Below are 23,419 nucleotides of genomic sequence, written 5' to 3'. Positions count from 1 at the left end.
TGCCTCTCTTTGTCAAAACCATCAGTATCTAAGGACCACAATGGAAATAAGAGATTAAGTTCTCTTTCTTGTGTTATCCTTGGTATGATGTTTTTGATATGGTGCATTTCTTTACATTGATATTTGTTTTTATTGTTTTATCATGTATTGGATATGTTTTTACCATGTTATTTACTGAATACTGAAATAAATCTATCTATCTGTCTACTATTTTGTTTGATGCCAAAATTATCTTCTGTACTTAAACACTATAAAATGGCATCTAAATTATTATGAAAAATTATCTCCTATTATTAGGTGTTTTTCTCATTGGAACAGATGCATTTCTTGGCGATTGGGAACTGTTACCATAGCCACCTTGCATGACAGAAATTCCATAGTTATTGGGCTGTGCTCTTCTTGGAGACTGCCCCTGTGCATTGGATGTCCTCCTCTGTGTGGTTGTCCCACGCCTCATTTGGATGCCAGGCCTCCTGTGCTGATCCCCTTCCAGTTCTCTAAGCCGGACTTCCAATGTTTCAATCCTTAGATCTTTTTCTGATATTTGCCTAAGTTTTATTTCAGCATCTTTTTCTAAGTTCTCTAATGATGTTTTATAGTTTTTCAGCTCTATGTCCTGTTCACTGAGCCTCTTCTGTAGCTTCTTCAGGTTACTCAAATCTTGTTGATGCTTCCATAAATCATTAACCATCTGATCAATCTCCTTTTGCCTATCTTTGAGCTTGCTCTCCAGTTCTTTTTTGTCTGCTTGTAAATTCTCAATACATGTGTTAAGTGGTTGTCTTCTTTCCTTCTCCTGAAAAAGGCTGTGACATTTTCTGATCATTTTCATGTCATCAGAATTTTCCAACCTATTAATTAGCCTGTCAGTTTCACGCTCAAGCATATCCCAAGTAATGTCATTATCATTATCAGTGTCTTCATTGTCTTCATTTTCAAAATTTACTTCAACAAGCTTCTTATACATTTTCCGCATTGCATCCATTTGTATTTGAAAAGCCTCACTTTGTTCGTAAGATAGTTCAGACCTAGATGTGTCATTTTCATCATCTTTGATATCTAGCTCCTCATGAAAAGCATCTTCAAAGTGTGAGCATCTAGAGCTGCCCCTACGAATACAGTCGCTAGATGGAAAATCTTCATCAATATCATCACCGGCAACATTCACATCCTCTGGGCCATCTACATTGTCACTTACTCCAACACTATTCACCTTTGTTGTTCTTGTGACTGTACTTTCTACATCATCATTATTTGATGTTGACACAGTGGCTGTTTGACTTTGGATTTCATCAAAACCTTGATTGCATGATTCAGTTACACTTTGTGCTTCATCCTCATCACATTTTAGTGCTTTTGATTCACAATCATTTGTTATACTTTTTTGAGATTCTATTATCCCTATGGGGCTCATACAAGCATCTTTATACTGCTTCTTCTGTGGTCTTGAATCAGTTTCATCACATAGTTGCATTGTAACACCTACAGCACCAGTATCTGTATCATCCAAACCCATATCTGGATAAGATTCATTACGCTTAATTGGATACTGTTGTGGTATAGTTTCTACAGTGTAGCCTGGCTTAGGAAAGAATTGTTGGCAATCCTTTATATTATACCCAGCTGACATTGAATCCTGCATTGGTATTACTTGCCTTGCCTTTCTTCTATGTGGAGGTGTTGATACAGCTCTATTTTCTGGATTGTAGAACCTCTCTTCATCTTGATCAAAGTATTTTGGATTGGATTCATATCTAGCATGTCTTTGCTCTTGCAATTCTCTTTCTAGGTGAAACAAGAGAGGAAAAAAATAGTTGCATATATATTATGAAATAAGATAATTTCAAGGCAAATTGGCACATAAGTACCCAAGCTGAATTTTAATCTTTTTATGTATTATTATTGTCAATTGCAGTTTCAATTTCAAAGCAAGAAGGGTCCTGTGTCAGTGCAAGTAGGGTTCCATTTTCTTACAGTCAATTGCTTTTGGAATAACCCATTTTCCATCAAGTCATTGTTGAAGAAAAAAGAAAATAAGACTAGTAGTATAACCATACATTTTTTTGATAATTAACTTTAAATGAATCTAATTTATCTAAATTAAATCATATGTTTCTTTCTTTAAGTTTAATTGTTGATTCAAATATTTCTAAAAAAATATAAAATGAAAATCATTGACCCCCTGGGGCAAGGCAAATTTTGACCCCTAGGGCTTGTATTTAAACAAACAGACATCCTCTAGAAGATGTTTCATGCCAAATATCTTAGCTTTAGTGCTTTTGGATTTTCACAAGATTTTTTAAGTTTTTATTATATATACATATAAGGAAAATCAATGACCCCCTTGGGCTGGCCAATTTTAAAATACCTTAGGGCTTTTATTTGAACAAACTTTGTAGACATCCACTAGAAGATGTTTCATGCCAAATATCTGAGCTCTATCTCTTGCGGTTCTTTACAAGCAGATTTTTTTCTTTTGGTTGCTATGCCAACTAGAATTTAGCATGGAATGGAATTCTTTGATCAATTTTTAAAGGGCTTTATGCAAGGATCATTCCTTCTTAGTTTTAATAATATTGGCCCATTGGTTAGGTAGGAGTTGATGATTTAAGAGTTTAATGCCATTTTTGAAGGACACACTGACACAGAAACGACGCAGAGTGATCACAAAAGCTCACCCTTGAGCACTTTGTTGTCAAAGAAATGAGACAAAACATTTTAGTATTTTCAAGTTAAATATTGTCAAAGGTAAAAATTCTTAACTGTTTCTTCAAATTTATTGTACTGACTAAATCAATATATGAAGATTTATACCGACTAATCCATCATTACTGTCAAATTTACCTTTTTGAACATTATTTTCTAGCTTATCTGCAAGCCAAGAATGATCCTTTCTGACAAGTGTTACAAACTTTGTAAAAGCCTGTGGTCCTCTTTTGGGTAGAAGGTCCAACAATTTGTTTACTTGATCACAAGTTGTAGGTTGTGCCTATAAAAGAATGTAAAACTGATGATATTTAAAATCTTTTTTAACCAGGTTTTCATGGAAATGCTGAAGTCTGCCGGGTAGGCAGGCCGGCTGACGGATGTCAACTTTTGGTTTCCGCTCAATAACTTTAGTTTGCTTTGGCTATTGACACCAAACTTGGTGTATGGACAGCTTATATGAAGAGGCAGCTTGTGATTGTTACCCAGGTGTCTGTGATCAAGATCAAGGTCACTTTTACTAAAAAAAAGAAATTCAGTTTCAGCTCAATAACTTGAGTTTGCTTTGGCCTATTGACACCAAACTTTGTGTATGGATAGCTTATATCAAGAGGCAACATGGGATTGCTACCCAGGTGTCTGTGATCGAGGTCAAGATCACTGTTACTAAAAATAGAAATTCAGTTTTTGCTCAATAACTTGAGTTTACTTTGGCCTTTTGACACCAAACTTGTTGTGTAGGTAGCTTATATCAAGAGGTAGCATGGAATTGCGACCAAGGTGACTGTGATCAAGGTCAAGGTCACTTTTACTAAAATAGAAATTCAGTTTCTGCTCAATAAATTGTTTTTGCTTTGGCCTATTTACACAAAAACTTGGTGTTTAGGTAGCCTTTATCAAGAGGTCATCAAGGTCAAGGTCACTGTTACTAAAAATAGAAATACAGTTTTCGCTCAATAACTTGAGTTTGCTTGGGCATATTAACATAAAAATTGGTGTATGGATAGCTTACATCAAGAGGCAGCTTGGGATTGCTACCAAGACATCTGTCATCAAGGTCACTGGTTCTAAAAGAGAAATTCAGTTTCATCTCAATTTTTTCAGTTTGGTTTGGCCTATTGTCACCAAACTTGGAGTATGGGTAGGTTATAGCAGGAGGAAGCTTGGGATTGCTACCCATGTGTCAGTGGTCAAGGTCACTGTTACTAAAAATAGAAATTCAGTTTCAGCTCAATAACTTGAGTTTGCTTTGGCCTATTGACACCAAACTTGATATATGGGTAGCTTATATTACGAGGCAGCTTTTGATCGCTACCGAGGTGTCTGTGATCAAGGTTAATGTATTCAGTTTTCACATAATAACTTGAGTTTGCATTGACCTTTTGACACCAAATTTGCTGTGTGGCAGCTTTGGATTGCCACTTAGATATCTGGGAGCAAGGTCAAGGGCATTTGCTTACAATAGAATGTTCAGCTTCTACTCAATAACTTCAGTGCACTTTGACCTATTGATTGATGTCACATCAAAACTTGGTTGTTGAAAACCTGGTTTTCGTCACATTGCAGCGTGCAAAATAAGTTTTTCTTTTGTTTAGGGTAGATATGTCAGTCTGTGACTGCGTCTTGTTTTGTCATTTGGCTTTTTTGTCCCTCCAATATGAATACATCAAATGTGTTTGTTTTCTCTTTACCTGGTCACATTTTATGTAATTAACCAGAGTTTTACATAGTAAATGACTTTGCTAATGCATTAGAGGACAAATAAAACTGTCCAGTAATAATTGATAAAATAACTGTTGTGCCCATTATAAAAAGTTAATCATCTTAGAAAATTTCATGACCAGTCTATAGACCCTTTCATTTAAGCGATAAGCGTCGAGAAAGAGTTACTTCCCTTACCAGATATGACTTAAATGGGGGATTGTATTATACAAAACTGCGTAGAATGTTAGCTTATTTAAAGTAAGTAATAAATACTGATCGTTTAATTACGGTTATAACAATTTGACTCCTGCATAGATAAATTTCATATCAAGAAAATAAAAAAAAATATTCAAAAACAAAGATTAAAATTAATTCTTGTTAGGGGGTAAATTTAAACAACAGAATTTCAAAGTGAATATATCTATTAGATTTTCTCTAAAGCTAGTTACTAAATCAAATTTTAATATTTAATAAACACCCATACACTGTTAAATTACCTTATACAAATTTAAATGGTCTTTTTCTAGTTTTCTGTTTGATTTTCTGTCATTTAGAAAATTCCGGCATTTTTGTGACAAACGTGAAAGTAAGATTGTCAGTGTTTATTTTTATGCCCCCATTTCGAAGAAAAGGGGGTATATTGCTTTGCACTTGTCGGTCCGTCGGTCCGTTGGTCCGTCGGTCCGTAGACCAAATGGTTTCCGAGTGATAACTAAAGAACCCTTAGGCCTAGGAACTTCAAACTTGGTATGGTGATTGGTCATGACCAGTAGATGACCCCTATTGATTTTGGGGTCAAGGGGTCAAAGGTCAAGGTCACATTGACCTTGTAAGCAATAACGGTTTCCGATCAATAACTAAAGAACTTTAAGGCCTAGGAACTTCAAACTTGGTATGGTGATTGGTCATGATCAGTAGATGACCCCTTTTGATTTTGGGGTCAAAGGTCAAGGTCACATTGACCTCTTGGGTAAAAACGGTTTCTGATCAATAACAAAAGAACCTTTAGGCCTAGGAACTTCAAACTTGGTATGGTGATTAGTCATGACCAGCAGATGACCCCTATTGATTTTGGGGTTAAGGGGTCAAAGGTCAAGGTCACATTGACCTCTTGGGTAAAAACGGTTTCTGATCAATAACAAAAGAACCCTTAGGCCTAGGAACTTCAAACTTGGTATGGTGATTAGTCATGACCAGCAGATGACCCCTATTGATTTTGGGGTTAAGGGGTCAAAGGTCAAGGTCACATTGACCTTGTAGGTAAAAACGATTTCCGATCAATGATGAAAGAACCCTTAGGCCTAGGAACTTCAAACTTGGTATGGTGATTGGTCATGATCAGTAGATGACCCCTATTGATTTTGGGGTCAAGGGTCAAAGGTCAAGGTCACATTGACCTCTTAGGTAAAAAAAAAACGGTTTCCGATCAATAACTAAAGAACCCTTAGGCCTAGGAACTTCAAAACTTGGTATGGTGATTGGTCATGTCCAGCAGATGACCCCTATTGATATTGGGGTTAAGGGGTCAAAGGGCAAGGTCACATTGACCTTGTAGGTAAAAATGCTTTCAAATCAATAACTTAAGAACGCTTCGGTCTAGGAACTTCAAACTTGGCACGGTGATTGGTCATGACCAGCAGATGACCCCTATTGATTTTGGGGTCAAAGGTCAAGTTCACATTGACCTTGTATGTTAAAACAGTTTCCGATCAATAACTAAAGAACCCTTTGGCCTAGGAACTTCAAACTTGGTATGGTGATTGGTCATGACCAGCAGACGACCTATTGATTTTGGGGTCAAGGGTCAAAGGTCAAGGTCACATTGAACTTGAAGGTAAAAACGGTTTCCGATCATTAACTAAAAACGCTTAGGCCTAAGGAACTTTCAAACATTGTATGATGATTGGTCGTGACCAGCAGATGACCCCTATTGAGTTTTGGGTCAACGGGTCAAAGGTTAAGGTCATGACCAGTAGATACTTGATAACCCTTATTAATTGTTTGATCACTGGGTCAGAAGTCATGCATAATAACCTTATCACATGACTAATTGGCTGCTGATAGGGGGCATACATGTTTTACAAACATATCTTGTTAATGATTGTTTTTCAAGCTTCAGAACAATAGCAAAATGCATTCTGTCAGCACTTATTGATCCCTTTTCATTATGCCATATAAAAAATCTTTTGAAGAACCAGTGAAGGATATGATTTTATAAATATTCCTGAATGAACGAAAAGCATGTGGCTAAGATTCGCAACAAACGCCAATAAGATCTTTTTCAGTTACTTATTTTATAAATAAATAGATTTGTATATATAAGTGCCACTTATTACAGTGCCGTAACATGTTTATTAACAGGGTGCATATGTTGTATTTACAAGCGGCATAATAATAACAAATTGGCTGTGATATCATAAATCACCAGGGTGCATATTTTAGAGTTTAAACATTACATCAGATTAACTCACTTTTGTTAGGTGTCAAAATATTAAATTTTATGATCCGGGCATCCGTATTTGGCTATGGATCAATCTAGGTTCTTTATTGGTCATGCCTTACTGATTTGATACTCCAGAATGACTACCAACTAGCACAGTAAAAAATGCGTAAAATCATAATTCAGTTAAAAAACGAATTTCTGTGTACGTGTTTCATAACTTGTTTTTTTGTTTGTTTTTTTTGGTGATTAAGAAAAGAATGTTAAGCAGAATATGAATAAAATAAAAATATGAAGTTGAAAAATCACTTTACAAGCTTTAATATTCAGTCATGTACATTCAAAAGAATTGCTATTTTTTTGCCTTAACATTTTTTTTTTAATTAAATAGATTCATATTATTGTTTTTCTTTGTCTGAGACAATGCTTAAATCAAAATAATAATCTAATTCAAAAACCAATCCCTTGCAAAAATTTTTAATTATTACTCAGGCCGGTTTTTTTTTTTACGAAACTACAAAATTTTCTTAAAATTTTGAAAACTAAAAAATTACCCTGGGGGTTTACTGAGTTTTTAGAAAGAACAAAGATAACTTTAAATTTTTACTTTCTTTTTGGTTACAATTTAAAGAATAAAGAATGGAATGGACCCGATGTCTGTCAAAATTTTAAATTTTTCATCTTTTTAAAAAGGGGGGGAAAAAACCATCCCCATTTTTCCCTTTTTGGGAAAATTCAACCCTATAAGAGAAAAATTTTCGTGTTTTTAAAAACACTATTTTTTACTTGAGAAATTTAAGTTCATGGGCGCCCCCAAATTTTTGGCGTTCTTTTCTTTTTCTCGCGAGACGGGACGGGGCCCGAGTTTTGTGCCCGTTTTATACCCCATTCCGGTTTTTATTTACACGTTTGGTAACAAACGGGAAAAAAAATATCTTGATGAAAAAACTTTTAAATTTTAAATTTTTGCGTAATTTTTATATTTTTTTATGAAAAAAAAATAAATATGGCGGGGAATTTGGGCCCTTTTAAAATTTTTTTTAATAAAAAGGAAAAACCCAAACGACTTTAATTTCTTTTCCCCGATATTTAAAAGCTTGCGGGATGACCCCAAACCCCCCAGATTTAAGCAATGACTGTTTAATTTTTAAAAAGATAAACCATAAATTTACTTTGGGAAAAACTATGAGAAACTTCTTCAAATTGACGATATATTCTTTTATTTTGTACTTAATTTTCGCTAGACAAGCTGTCCAATAGGGTACATCCGCCGGTCATATTTTTCAGGTAAAAATATCAACTAAATCCAATATGCTGAGGCGCGATTTTCCGCCATTGACGCTAAAAAATGAGAAAAGGCGCAGGAAAAATCGGCAGCCAGACTTATATCGTATGAAAACAAAATACTGTCCGTAAAGTTATTTAGGCACCCAGTCAAAACTGGTACCACAGCAAAGGTTGCCCATTCCGCTATAATTTTACGCATATTCTCGGGTCGGTTATCCAGTTCCCCAAAGCTTTTTTCCACGTTATCTACTTACCAAATTACTTTCCCCGACAGATATGCATTTCTTCTACCGTTAAACTTAATCCAATAAAACAAAAAATCATAAATCTACTTAATATTTTTAAAATGATTATTGGGGGAACTGAAAAAAATGTGGTTGCTATTTTATGACGTGCTGTAATTTACTACAGTACAATTTGAACAGGTGCTAGAACCGAATTCCCCCTAAGGTCATTCAGTTCCACTGATAAAGCGGTAAAAAATAGATGTTTCTATTTCGTCATTAGAATATTTGACAAGGGTGATAAACCAATTAGGGCAATATTGTGCATGATCAAAAGGTCTGTCGGCACAGAGGCATACAAAGGAGCAATAAAAATTTTCGTCAGTACACAGTGTGACAGGAGCATTTGGTGCAAATTAGGAACAATTAAAATGGACAATGCCACGTATTAGACATAAGTAGTTTAAGAACCAGCAATTGTGTGAATTTAAATTATGCAAATTAGATTTTTGAGCAGGCCAATAAAAATGATTTGCCTGCAGTTAATATTAGGCCACGATTACGATGCGCGCAGCATCATACGTTGAACAGACATGTTAACAATTACTTTTCAAAACAGTTTGCTGATATTTTTGAAAATGTGTACATAAATTATAACATATGTTTTCACACCTTTAAATTTGAAAGTCAGAATCAAACTGCAAAAAAATTAATTATATGTACTATTAAGAACACGTTTTAGTAGGGTTTTATAATGGAAGTGGCTAGCGTTACGGGCCCGTACGGCTAGCCAAAAGTTTTAGCCGTACGTGAGTCACGTACGACTACCAAGGACACGCTGTATTGGCTAGCCGCACGGCACTTTTCAAAAATTTTTTATGGAAGTCGAAAATGCATATGTTTATTTTATGACTTTAAGCAAAGGATTTTAAACCAAGAAACAGCATTAATTGTCTTTGGATTGTTAACTTTTTAGAGATTAATCGCCTTTGATCGCTATATATATCGATCTTTGTCATCACAAGATTTCGAGAAAAAATAGCCTTTGCTTTGCATTTACACCAATTGAAATAGTTTTACAAATTTTTGATAATAATTCCTATTTTGTTTTCATTCAGTTTAATTTTCGACACCTTTTATAATGGAAAAAGACCAACCCCAACAACAAACACTGGAAAATGATTGTTGTTGGGCTCTTGATAATTGCGACAATTACCGACGGTACTGTATCAAGGAAAGTTTGCATTTTCCCGTGAAAGGCATTCTAAAAATTCTATTGTCAGTCCCTGGGTAATAGGTTTTAATTAAGGCTAATTAAATTTGATTGACTGTGCTTTTATGTTCGATATTTTATCTACTGTTTTGAAAATTATATAATTATTTTTGCATTTCACCGTTTTTTTTCCATTCATGTTCTTTTTATTTATTTATTCCACTCCGATCATTTTTTTTTTCGATCCATGTGCTTTAAAAATTAACAAAAATGATTTAATAATTCATACATATTAAAAACAACAAATGATAAAGCATGAAAATCAACAATTTTATAACGTTCGACTTCCATATAATTTTGAAAATTGCCGTACGGCTAGACAATACAGTGCGTCCTGGCTAGACGTTCGTGACTCTCACGTACGGCTAGAACCTTTTGGCTAGCCCGTACGTTTCCTTGTATTTATTTTATATTATTATTATTATTTTTTTTTTTTTTTTTTTTTTTTTTTTTTTTTGATATTGTTACGTATTTTGAAACCATAAAAAATCTACTCTACACCTCCTGTGAAAAATTAATTGTCAGATCAATACTTTATTATATTAATATTTCCTTACGATTTCAACTAGATTTATCATGAATCTAAAAGATGTGGGGAAATGACATCACGCGCACCTGTTTTTATACGGCCAATACACAAACATGGCCGCGCTTACCGATTTGTAGAAATCGGTGATTTAGCGATTTAAATTTTGTTATCATTCGTTTAATATTATTATTTGGCGGCAGAAAATTTGCAGACTTATTATTTATAGTATTCTTTTTCTGAAATCAAGTTTTTATTTTAACCTTGTCTTTCCCTTTAACTGCCTGGTAAAACACGGTGCGACAATTTTCATTATAAAAGCTGCACCTCTCCTGATGAGCCAAAATATTAAAAAAAATTCAATCTTTAGAAAAATGTATTAAGATCCTTAGAAAAAGTTAAAATATTCAATATTTAATTAATCATTTACATTTTCAAAATTTTCATGAAAATTAGCATGAATCTGGAGGCATCCTGCTTAAAAAATCAAACAAAAATGGTTACCATGATCAGTTACCAAGCCAAATGGTCTAGTATTGAAACAAATTGTTAACCTTATCATGGTAAACATTTTTATTCATCTTTTTTATGTAATATCTTATTCAATTAAACAAAATTTTGGCAATTTCAATCTGCCCATCTTATAAAAGTAAGGACTAAGATCGTTATATCTAATGTACTTAATCATAGCGGCAAAATTTAATGTCTGTCGTATTCCCCAATGACGTCATCCAACAGCACAATTTGAATCCAGTCTTAAATGATAGGGTCTATATTCTTTTTGCAGTTTTATGAAAAAATATTGGAAATCTGTTCATCTAAAATAGTTTTACAAGGCCACTTTGTTGCCATATTTGGAAATTTTCTTTACAGAACATGAAAAAACTAAATACCTTTATTTGTTCAATCTGATCCTCTATAAAGATTTTTTCTTTTATCAGTTCAGCATAAAACTTTGTACCCAAAGCAAGATCATCACAAAAGTCAGTACGCACTCTTCGAAGAGCTGATTTGTGTCTGTTATCCATAGCTTATTTAACTTGATTACTCCCTTTTCGTTTCTGTTAACAGTTTTGTGCAGTACTGACAATTTAAAGATTTTTCCTCCAATGAACGATCATTAATTCAAATCCTTAAACAATGATCATTATTAAAGCTCTAAAAATAAAGATTATGTCAGGTCCATTTGCTTTGAAGCTCACCTGGTTTAGGTTCGTTGAATATCCGTAGTTCGTTGGCCGTCCACATTTAGTTCATTGATAGTTAATTTAGTGGTCATATTTTAGCCTCAATTGTCATCAAACTTGGTCAGGATGTTTGTCTAAGTAATTGCTCAGATTAGTTTAAACATGGGTAATCTCTGATGAAAAACTAGTCACAGGAGCTAAAAATAGAAAAATCCCTTGTTAATACTCTAGTGGTTACTGTTTTGACCCAAACACTAATGGCTACTGTTTTGACCAAAATATCCTGCAAATTGGCCAAAAAAGGTTGTTTTGAAGATTTCTAGGTCAAATTGGTCAAAAACTAGGTCACAGCCCATTATTATATGGAAAAAAAAATCCAAATAACCTGAAAATTATTCAGAACTGTTGTTATGAGGATCCCTAGGTCAAGTTTTAATATGGGTTTCTTTGGGTCAAAACCTAGGTCACACAGCCCAAATATGGAAAAATTTTGGTAATTCTCTAGAGGCTGCTGTTTTGATCGAAATATCCTGGAATTTGTTCAAAATGTTAAAGTGATTTCTAGGTCAGGTATAAATATTGGTACTCCAGGGGCCAAAAACTGGGTCACACAGCTCAAATATGGAAATAAACTTGTTACAACTCTAGCGGCTATCATTATGATACAAAATGATATTATGAAGATTGATCAGAGAGGTTGTTTTGGTGATTTCTAGGTCAAGTTTGAATATGGATCACCTTTGGTGAAAAACTAAGTCACAAAGTCCACATTTTGAAAAATCTTGTAAACATTGCAGGGGATACTGTTTCAGTCCAAATATGAGCCTTCAAAATCAGGTGAGCAATATGAGGGTCATCATGGCCCTCTGTCTTACAGATAAGATTGCCAAAGAATCTTTACAAATCAGAAAAAATACCCTGGTTATTCTCAAATGTGTCTTTGTTTCTGATTATAGAATGTGATATATATATATATATATAATATATATATTATATATATATATATATATATTATTATATATATATATATATATATATATATATATATATATATATATATATATATATATATATATTATATCATACCTTAATCAGGAAATCAAGTCATCTTAATGACATAATAAGCTAAATATGTAACACAGATCACTCAAAATCAAGATCTTATTTCCATTCTTACGTGTCTAGAAAAAAGATATAGTTGGACTCATTTTTGATGGTTTCAGAATTTCTAATACCAATGTTCTTTAAAGGTTGTTCCAATCAGTAAATCAAAACACCGATGACGCTGTATTTGTTTGGGTCTTAGAATGTCAGAAAGGTGAAGGTTGTGAGATTATCAACCAATTTGTTTTTTAATAGTGCCACTAATGCTGTTTCCATTGTTATAACTGTAGTATATCGGCTATAAGTGTAATTGCAATGTTTATTTGGCTTAAACAATTTGGCTTAACAAAAATTAGAATAAAAAAAACAAAACAAAAACAACGTGAGTTGCTTTAACTGGGATTTGAACTCCAGACCTCTCGCTTCCTAAGCGGGCGTTTAAACCCCAGCACCACGGTGAAGTTAACAGATAACATTATGAAGGAAACCAAATTATTCTAAATTAGGGTTTGTAACCCTTATTAATTTCGAGATATTTTGTTCACGGTAAACCTTTTGTTAAACACTGATGTAAATAATCATGAAGCTTAAGATAAGCATGTCTATCTGTCAAGAATTACATAATATTAGAAATCTTGACCAATCTGGAACCATTTTTTCTTTCCCCTGAAGGCTTGAATATAAATGCGCCTGTCATTTGACAATCTTTATGCATTGATCTCCCCTTAATATTCGGCATAAGTGTACATAAAAAGGGAAGTAACCCCTTTGAGGAGTTTGGACTACTTTTGGTTTTTGCCAATAAGCGTATCAGGGTCTGAAATTTTTCTACCATTATTTGTTTGGTCTGACGACCCAAACAAATAAAGAAACTGTTGTAAAATCTACCCTTTGCATAAACATTTTGAAGTTAACAAATTTTGAAAAGGTTTTATTATTATGCCCCTGCCATGAAATAACTGGGGTATATAGTGTTACCCTGTTCCGTCCTTTCGTCCTTCCATCATTCCGTCATTTCGTCATCATCAGTTTCCGTTCGTTATCTCCCCAACAGTTGTACACATTCAACTCAAATTTGACATATGGATAAGTCAAAGGAATGTGCAGGTCAAGTTCAAATTTAATCATGGTTCAATGATTTTTAGCAGAGTTCTGCCCCTTTCACTTTGAAAATACTATGAAATTTTCCGTTTCCGTTCATTATCTCCCATTCAACTCAAATACATTTTAGGAATAAGCAGTTCAAGTTTGAATTTGGTCATGGTTTAATTATTTTGGACAAAGTTATCTATTTTGAATGTTGGAAAAATTTTGAATTTTCAGTTTCAGCACTCATACTTTTGTGAAAGTGTATGTAGTCATTATTTTGGCTACAAATATGCAATATGCAAATTACAAAAGGTTAACACTGAATAGTTTCAGTGCCTTGAACTTGGTATAAAAATGGTTTGTGTTAACATTGAATAGTTTTAAGGGCTTTGAACTTAAAATGAAAAAAATAGTTTGTGCAAACAAATTTGGAACTTAATACTATAACATCTGAAATTTGGCTGCATGTGGGGGCATCCATGGCATGACGACACATTTCTAGTTTTATTTCATATTATGTTTTTCAAGCAAAAAAACCCAGAGTATTTATAGTGAAATAAAAGTAATATTTAACTGTTAAACATTTACTTAATAGCTTTTTTTGTTTGACGTTTTTTTTCACTCGCTGTTTGGCACTGCATATTGTGACATTGCATTATCAAAACATCAGACGTCTGTACTATGTTAATGACTGAATTAAAAATGTTGTCTTTGAATTTATTTTCTTAGTTAGACCATTTTTGTCCAGCCCACCTGTGGTGAGCTAGACTTAGCCATTACATTTGATGTATAGTTTGGTGTATGTGCTTCTGTTCATCCTTTGGGATTTGTCTTGCCTACATCTTGCTCATTCTGTGAAGGATTTCAAAATAATTTGGTAAAAATGTTCACCATGATGGGGTGGTGTGAGGCACACAAAGCCTAGGTCAGCCACTCAAAGGCCAAGTTCACAGTTTGGGGTTAGCGCAAAACCCGTGTCCGGAGCATAACTTCTACATGCATGGAGGGATTTTAATATAACTTGGGAAAAATATTCTCCATAATGACGCGGAGTATAGCGTGAAAAATCCAGGTGTCTGTGGCAAAGATCAAGGTCACATTTAGGGGTCAGTCATGCATGGAGGGATTTTAATATAACTTGGGAAAAATATTCTCTATAGTGAATTGGAGTGTCACAGGGAAAATTCAGGTGTCTGTGGCAATTTAGGTCAAGGTCTTACTTCTTGGTCAACTTGGTCAAAGGTTAAATTACAAATTAAAACATTCACTTTTGAGTATAACTTCTATATAAATGGATTTTAATATAACTTAGAACAAATGTTTTATATTATGAGTCGAGTTGTCTTTCACAAAATGAAGGTCAATGTGACTAGAGGTCAAATAAAAATATTAAAATTTGTTTCTCCGCACTGTTTCTTGTTCTTTTTTTTTGCTTTGAAGCATTATACTTAGTCAGAGGACTTTTGTTGAGCCTGCTCGGTTGTCAAAATGGCTGTTCAGTGTTGGTGTGTGCAGTCAAAAAAAAACATTGTCGAACCGTCAGTCATGTCCGGTAATTTTTTTAAAGGTCCGACAAATTTAGAAAGTCTCTGGACCAACTGTCCTGTAATTTTTTTAGTAGAAGAACTATTACAAATAAACTTGTTTCACGTTTATAGGCGACTTGGGTGAAAAAGTAAAAAAGTCGCTCTGTCTCTCTCCATTTTCACAAAAGCAAAAACAATGTCACCCTATTAAAATAATTTCCCAAATGTCAAAGTTTAATCTCCACGCTCAGCCTCTATCAAAACATTCAACCTATTTTCATTGATCAGTAAAATTGGAAAACCAATGAAACGTGGTGATACAATTTAGCGGATGTTGGAAGTCAACGGGTGATATCTCCAGACTGTTGATAATTGCAGATTAAATATCAATAAACAACAATTAGCAGATTAGCGGCATTTCATTTCAATTAAGACCAATAAGGGACAAACTTAGCGCATAAATTTGCCGGTAAGTCTAGTGATCATGTTGATATATGTTAGCTTTACAAAAATGTGTCGCCAAAAATTTAATCAAATTTCACTCAAACGTTTTGATTTTTACAATTTTCTTGTCAAATGCCTCAATGGTGTATGAAAATGAAAAGCCTCCTTCAAAACAGCATCCCGAAAGCTATTAATAACCTCCAGTGATGTTCGTTTCTAAAAATAGAAGAACAGAAAACAAATTGTCCACTTTACTAATTTACATATAGAGAGTGCACCAGTAGATTACAGGTATCGATGAGTGTCTTTATTGTTTATATGTTTTTGAATGACAGCAAATTTCATAATCCACCAGTATTCTTTTGATTTAACAATTATATGAACCAATTTATCTAAAAATAACATGTTTAAACTGCTGAAGGCCACTAAGAAAAGTTTAGGAAATTGAACTTCTTGCATAGCAGACGTGAGTTTCTGTGAGATTTACCCATGCCGGAAATTTGATCTGGCATAGGGGGTGCCAGATGAGTCGTGTGCCATACAACAATGTCATTTTGGCGCATTTTATGAATAAAACTGGAAATTCACCTATATGACCTTTACTGTGTTGGTTTGAATTATAAGTCAATCAGAAAAAAATTGCATAATATGATTTATTTAGCAACAAAGTCAATAAAATGTAACAACAAAATAGGATTTAAAAAACAAAGAACAAAAACAATGCAATATGAGAAAATATCAGAAAGGCATTAATAAATCTTTCAAGAATGGAACACAATGTTTTAACAAGCAATTTTATCATGCAACAGCCATGGCAACTGCCCCCTAACACTTGCCTGATAATTATTTTTTTAATTGTGTTAGTAATTGAAGGTTAAAAAAAATCAAACCAACTTTGATTAGCATGCTTTATTAGAAATTGCAATTCTGATATGTGGCATTGGTATTTTTGAAAATCTAATCTGAGCCCAACAGTCTTCAGCTTCCACCATTTACATTATTCCATAGTCCATACTAAATCCTATACATGTATTATGCTACTAGTATTTATTCTATCTATATTTGCAAAGTTTAAGGTATTAAAAATATATATTTATTTCAAATCTTTAAATAGCAAACTATTTTCTGAATAATTGGTATACTATAAATAATTTTAATGATTATGATTTAATGTTTTGTTGTATATCAGCAATAGTGTCATCCACTTACCACCAAAATTTCACCTTATCTATAGCATAATGTTAAATTGAGTGTATTAGGGCAAAGTTATCATGGATTTCATTGCAAAATGTAAAATTTTAATGTTCCCAACTGTTAAGGGATAAAAATACAGATCTTTTATTATTTATTGCTCATAAATTCACTTGGGCAAATCTACTTGTCCACTGGCAAAAAGTTGGGAGTCAGGCATAGAATTTCCACATCATGGGAGGGATATCACCATTTCATTTATGAATACTTATTTCCTAGCAGTCTAACCTTTTAAAGAACATCTATGAATATTTCTATGTATTCTACTTCTTTAAAATTATCCCTTGTACTAGTTGAATGTTTAAACATGGTAGAATTTTAAACTCTTTCTGCTGAACTCAAGTACTCAAGATGCAACTTCTGCACGTCAAAACGATGTAACTTCTGCACCTCAACTGAGTTTGATGCCAAATTTATCTTCTGTACTTAAACACTATAAAATGGCATCTAAATTTCACTGCTATTATGAAAAACTATCTCCTATTATTAGGTGCTCTTCTCATTGCAGCAGACACATTTCTTGGTGTTTGGGAACTGTTACCATAGCCACTCTGCATGAGAGAAATTCTTGGCTCTCCAAGGTTATTGGGCTGTGCTCTTCTTGGAGACTGCCCCTGTGCATTGGATGTCCTCCTCTGTGTGGTTGTCACTCGCCTCTGCATGCCAGGCCTCCTGTGCTGATCCCCTTGCAGTTCTCTAAGTCTGACTTCCAATGTTTCAATCTTAAGATCTTTTTCTGATATTTGCCTAAGTTTTATTTCAGCATCTTTTTCTAAGTTCTCTAATGATGTTTTATAGTTTTTCAGCTCTATGTCCTGTTCACTAAGCCTCTTCTGTAGCTTCTTCAGGTTACTCATATCTTGTTGATGCTTCCATAAATCAAAAACCATCTGATCAATCTCCTTTTGTTTATCTTTGAGCTTGCTCTCGAGTTCTTTTTTGTCTGCTTGTAAATTCTCAATACATGTGTTAAGTGGTTGTCTTCTTTCCTTCTCCTGAAAAAGGCTGTGACATTTTCTGATCATTTTCATGTCATCAGAATTTTCCAACCTATCAATTAGCCTGTCAGTTTCACATTCAAGCATATCCCAAGTAATGTCATTATCATCATCAGTGTCTTCATCGTCCTCATTTCCAAAATTTACTTCAACAATCTTCTTATACATTTTCCGCATTGCATCCATTTGTATTTGAAAAGCCTCACTTTGTTCATAAGATATGTCATTTTCATCATCTTTGATATCTAACTCCGCATGAAAAGCATCTCCAAAGTGTGAGAATCTAGAGCTGCCCCTACGAATACAGTCATAATAAGCCTCGCTAGATGGAAAATCTTCATCAATATCATCAACAGCAACATTCACATCCTCTGGGCCATCTACATTGTCACTTACTCCAACACTATTCACCGCTGTTGTTCTTGTGACTGTACTTTCTACATCATCATTATTTGATGTGGACAGAGTGGCTGTTTGACTTTGGATTTCATCAAAACCTTGATCGCATGATTCAGTTACACTTTGTGCTTCATCCTCATCACATTTTAGTGCCTTTGATTCACAATCATTCGTTATACTTCTTTGAGATTCTATTATCCCTATGGGGCTCATACAAGCATCTTTATACTGCTTCTTCTGTGGTCTTGAATCAGTTTCATCACATAGTTGCATTGTAACACCTACAGCACCAGTATCTGTATCATCCAAACCCATATCTGGATAAGATTCATTACGTTTAATTGGATACTGTTGTGGCATAGTTTCTACAGTATAGCCTGGCTTAGGAAAGAATTGTTGGCAATCCTTTGTATTATACCCAGCAGACATTGAATCCTGCATTGGTATTACTTGCCTTGCCTTTCTTCTATGTGGAGGTGTTGATACAGCTCTATTTTCTTGATTGTAGAACCTTTCTTCATCTTGATCAAAGTATTTTGGATTGGTTTCATATCTAGCATGTCTTTGCTCTTGCAATTCTCTTTCTAGGTGAAACAAGAGAGGAAAAACATAATGAATATATTTTACCAAATATGATAATTTTAAAGCAGTTGGCACATAAGTACTTAAGCTGAATTTTAATCTTTTTATGTATCATTATTGTCAATTGCAGTTTTAATTTCAAAGCAAGAAGGGGCCTGTGTCAGTGCAAATAGGGTTCCATTTTCTTACCATACAGTCAATTGCTTTTGAAATTAACCCATTTTCCATCAAGTCATTGTTGAGGAAAAGTAAAAATAAAACAAGTAGTATTATCTTAATTGAATCATATGGTTCTTTAATTGTTTATTCAATCATTTCTAAAAAATATATACTTAAATGATTCTACCTTGCTGATAAGACTGAAGCCGTCTAGCATACTGGTCTTCGAGTTCTTTAGCCAGCCATTCGTAATTTTCTTTCAGAATCCACACAAAGTTTTCAAAAGCTTTTGGTCCCCTTTTTTCCAGCAGTTCAAGCATTTTATACACTCGGTCCCTAGGCTTTACCTCAGCCTGAAATTGTTTGGGTAAAAGCATGAACAATGTGTTTATTAAAAAAGCAACACAAGAGCAAAACAACAAAAACCTTTAATTATAAACATGGCCGTCTTATTGTTTCATTAAATGACTGAAATTTCCAGGAATTTTTTAACCAAGGAAAATTTAAGATAGTGCAGTTAATATTCTGAAACTTTACGTGGTTAAAGAGAAGCATATTTGAAACAAATGGCTGTAAAAATAATTGAGAGTCGCCATCCTGCGGCTTGAGTTATTAGCCCCTGAAAGTGAGTTTTTGGCACTTTTCGGTTTACCTTGATTAAATCTAGCATGCCATTGGTGAATATTTTATCTCTGCGGAGGGCAGCGTAGAAGTCTTCGTCTAGGATAAGTTCATCAGCTATTTTGATATGCTGACTACGAAGTGTTGACTTCTGTCTCTTATCCATGATTGGTTACTGTAAACAAAAGATAATTATTGTATATTTATGATTGTAGAATTGTTACTGTAAACAAAAGATAATTATTGTATATTTATGATTGTTTACAATTGGTAGATATATGCTCTAGAGAAAATAATGACAAATTTACAATAAACTGTAATGATGATAAATTCATGATTTAACAATAAGACATAATGATGGTAAATACATGAACTTTACTATAAAGCCAGGGCTCTCGTTAGCTTTTTGAGACTGGGGCCAGGGTCCATGTGGGGGGGGGGGGGGAATTTTTGGGTGATATTTAAATATTTTTCATTCAAGGAGGAATTTGAACAGAAAAAATTAATTAATTGAAAACAAATAAAACATGATTCAGTTAACAAATTGACCAACAATAAGTTGCTGTCTTGAAATATTTTGGTTATTAGTCCCCTACCGGTTTAACCGGAGGGGTCTTTAGGTTTACCCTCCATCCGTCTGTCTGTCCGTCTGTCTGTCAGTCCGTCAGTCCGTCCACAAAACTGCATCCCGCGATAACGTAAAAAGTACTGAAAATATTTTTATGAAACTTTATATATGGATAGATGGCAGTATGGAGATTATGCACGTTCTTTTTTTTTTCTTCCTATGTTGAAAATTCTGGTTGCTATGGCAACAAATTATCTGAAAAATATGGCAAATTTAACACATAAAACTGGATCCCAGTGATAACTTCAAAAAGTACTGAAAATTTTTTTATGAAACTTGTAATATGGGTAGATGGCAGTCTGGAGATTATGCACATCTTTTTCTTTTCTTCCTATGTTGAAAATTCTGGTTGCTATGGCAACAAATAGCCTGAATTTCAAGATTTCTGATTGAAATTTTTCAGCTTTTTCACTATATGTTCTTTATTTCTTAAGGTGTTTACTTTCAAACTTTAAATTTAAGTTTCTGGTCATTTCAACCACATCATATGTGACAAGGTTTATAACTCTAGCACAAAAATTATCAGTATTACCTCCCTTGAACTTAGATTTTTTAGAGGAAAAAAATGTTGTCTTTTTTAAATAACTTCTTTATTTTCCTAATGTATCTACTTCAAACTTCATATATATGTTTCTTATTATCAATCGAAGGTTAAATACTCTAGCAAGACTATTTTCCAGAATTAAATGTCCCCCTTGAACTTAGATTTTTTCGAGAAACTGGTATTTTTCACTCCAACTTCTTCATTCCTTATAGGATTTTAACTTTTAAAATCCCGCATCGTAATAATATGACAAGGTTGTATAAACATAATTTCCTTACTAGGAATGGAAACTTAACCCACATTACTGTGATATAGACAAACTTAGAACTCAAAAGATTTAAGTTCATTTCATGTCCATTCATTCACTGTAAAATTTAATGGCAAATGGCCCATCAGAAATGTTGGCGGGTTCTAACGGTAGGGGACTGACTTATGGATTGCTTGCAATACTATGATAATTGCTTGTTTTCAATGAAATTGAATACATCTTTGATACTTTGTATAAAATTTCAACTTATAAAGGTGATCCCTTATCTATGGCCGTTAAATATCATTTTTAAGGGGGAATTTTTTTTGGGTTATAGGAGGTAGAAAAACACTATGTTAATTATGGGGGAATGGGGCCCATATTCTGCCCCAAATTTTACCAAATGAGAGCCCTGAAAGCAAACAAATCTATGATTGTTTAAAATAAATATAATAAATTTGTGATTTTTACTGTAAATTTAAATTAGAGAAATCTGTGATTGTTTACAATAAATATTAATGAATGTAAATTTATTATTTTTACTCTAAACCAGACAAATCTATGATAGTTTAAAATAGAATATGATGATAAATTTGTTTCACTCTGAGACTGAAACTGATATACATCTATAAATCTCTGATACTTTAAATTTAAGCTAGAACATAAATGTTTCAAACTTCATTTTCCTTTGCTTTCTCAATGAAAATATTAAAATATCTCAGTAAAATCCAAATGATTGATTTTACTGTTTTTGTAATATTTGAACTTTTTGTTTCAATCTTATTGATAAGAAACAGAAAATTAAGAAGAATTTGAATTTCAGTACATTGTCTTTAACTTAATTTTCAGTAATACTTTTGTCTTTTCTCTTAATTTTCACTTTGTCTTTACTTAATTTTCAGTTATTGTCTTTATATAATTTTTAGTAATACTTTGTCTAAAAAAAGTTACTGAATTTTCAGTTATACTTTGTCTTTACTTTATTGTCAGTAATCCTTTGTATTTACTTAATTTTCAGTAATCCTTTGTCTTTACTTAATTTTCAGTAATTGTCTTTACATAATTTTTAGTAATACTTTGCCTAAAAAAAGTTAATGAATTCATAATTTTCAGTAATACATTGTCTAAAAAAAGTTAATGAATTGTCAGTAATCCTTTGTCTTCACTTTATTTTCAGTAATCCTTTGTCTTTACTTTATTTTCAGTAATCCTTTGCCTTTACTTAATTTTCAGCAATTTTCAGAAGTTTTTTTTTCTTCCACCAATTTGACAGTTTCACAATCTTACTTGGTATTTTTTTTTTATTATCCACTTTTATACTCTAAATCCCTCTATTCTGATATCATGCTTAAAATACGATTTCTGAATCACAGTGTAACTTTCGAAAGTTTCCCCTTAAAAAAGAAAGATTTTCAGGACCTGTCACATTTGGTATCTTCTTACGTTTTCATGTTCATTAAAGAAGATTAAACGCTTTGTATGATATATTCTTCGTCATTAAACAATTCACATTTATTTGATAATCCTTTACAGTAGCTAGGTTAGGAAGAAAGATTTTCTTATTTCATCTGATTGTGGTTTTTTATGATTTTAAAATCATTGTTTCATGTTTAGACATACATCCTCTTTTTTTATCTGTGCAGTGTTTGTTTTTATCTTAAACTTCTATTTGCACAATGTCTTAAAATACTTTCTAAAAAAAGCAATCAAGAAAGTTATTTAAGAAATAGATGCTTTGTGCAGTGCACTGAGATTATTTTTTGATATCATTTCACAATATGTCCTAAATCATTTAATGGTACACAATGTATTGTAAAACAAGTAAACCTTTTCAATCTGTCATGATACAAAATGAATTTGGAATTCCCAGTTTTGTTCTTTCATCCCAAGACACTCAATTTTCATTGTTTCATCTAAATAACTGTTTAGTTTTGGTTGGTTTAAGGAATGAATTCAAGAGTGTTTCAATAAACTTTTAGCTGCCAATATAATCTAACTAAAATAAAGAAGTATAAACTAAATAACTGTTTGAAATATGTTGAAAGAAAAATAAAACGTGTTCAATTTTCTGTAGTGTTCTATTAAAATAGTAAGGTGAGTGGTTTGAACCCAAGTTCTTGAGTTATGACCCTAATTCTCATAACACAAGTACAGGTTAGATTTAAGAATTGGGCTTGAGAGTAATTAAGCCCTCATTAACATACTGCAACCCCGTTATAACACTCATGTTGGTGTCAAAGGTCTCAACACTGCGTTATAATGAAGTTCTGATATAAAACGTTCATTGAGAAATTGCCACTTGACCCCAGCCCACCTCCGATAGATATAACACTAATGATTTTTATGCTCCCCGAAAAATTTCGGGGAAGCATATAGTCGTGAGGTTGTCAGTCCGTACGAATGTACGTACGTACGAACGTCCCGAATTTGTGTCCGGCCTATTACTTTGTTATTTGAAGTCGGATTTTACAACTATTTCA

At 33.3% G+C, this 23,419-nt stretch overlaps 1 protein-coding gene across 3 annotated transcripts; it reads right to left on the bottom strand.

Moving 5' to 3' along the window:
• Nucleotides 1-211: 211 nt before the first annotated feature.
• Nucleotides 212-22,434, bottom strand: LOC132727811 (uncharacterized). Of its 3 annotated transcripts, none has more exons than XM_060713402.1 (4): nucleotides 22,106-22,434; nucleotides 19,552-19,695; nucleotides 19,087-19,252; nucleotides 212-1,785 (listed from the first exon to the last, which is right to left on the bottom strand). In XM_060713402.1, the coding sequence occupies exons 2-4, from the start codon at nucleotides 19,684-19,686 to the stop codon at nucleotides 281-283; spliced, it is 1,806 nt and encodes a 601-aa protein (XP_060569385.1). In that variant the 5' UTR covers nucleotides 19,687-19,695; nucleotides 22,106-22,434; the 3' UTR covers nucleotides 212-280. The 3 variants fall into 3 exon arrangements, with proteins under 3 accessions (XP_060569385.1, XP_060569383.1, XP_060569384.1); XM_060713400.1 differs by lacking the exon at nucleotides 212-1,785 and adding an exon at nucleotides 16,159-18,742 and having other exon boundaries at nucleotides 22,106-22,400; XM_060713401.1 differs by lacking the exon at nucleotides 212-1,785 and adding an exon at nucleotides 16,159-18,742 and having other exon boundaries at nucleotides 22,134-22,400.
• Between the last annotated feature and the right edge of the window lie 985 nt (nucleotides 22,435-23,419).

Source organism: Ruditapes philippinarum, unplaced genomic scaffold, assembly GCF_026571515.1.
Source record: "Ruditapes philippinarum isolate M1 unplaced genomic scaffold, ASM2657151v2 ctg432_1_1_1_1, whole genome shotgun sequence".
In the NCBI taxonomy this organism is placed as follows: domain Eukaryota; kingdom Metazoa; phylum Mollusca; class Bivalvia; order Venerida; family Veneridae; genus Ruditapes; species Ruditapes philippinarum.
This window is presented reverse-complemented; position numbering and strand designations above follow the sequence as displayed.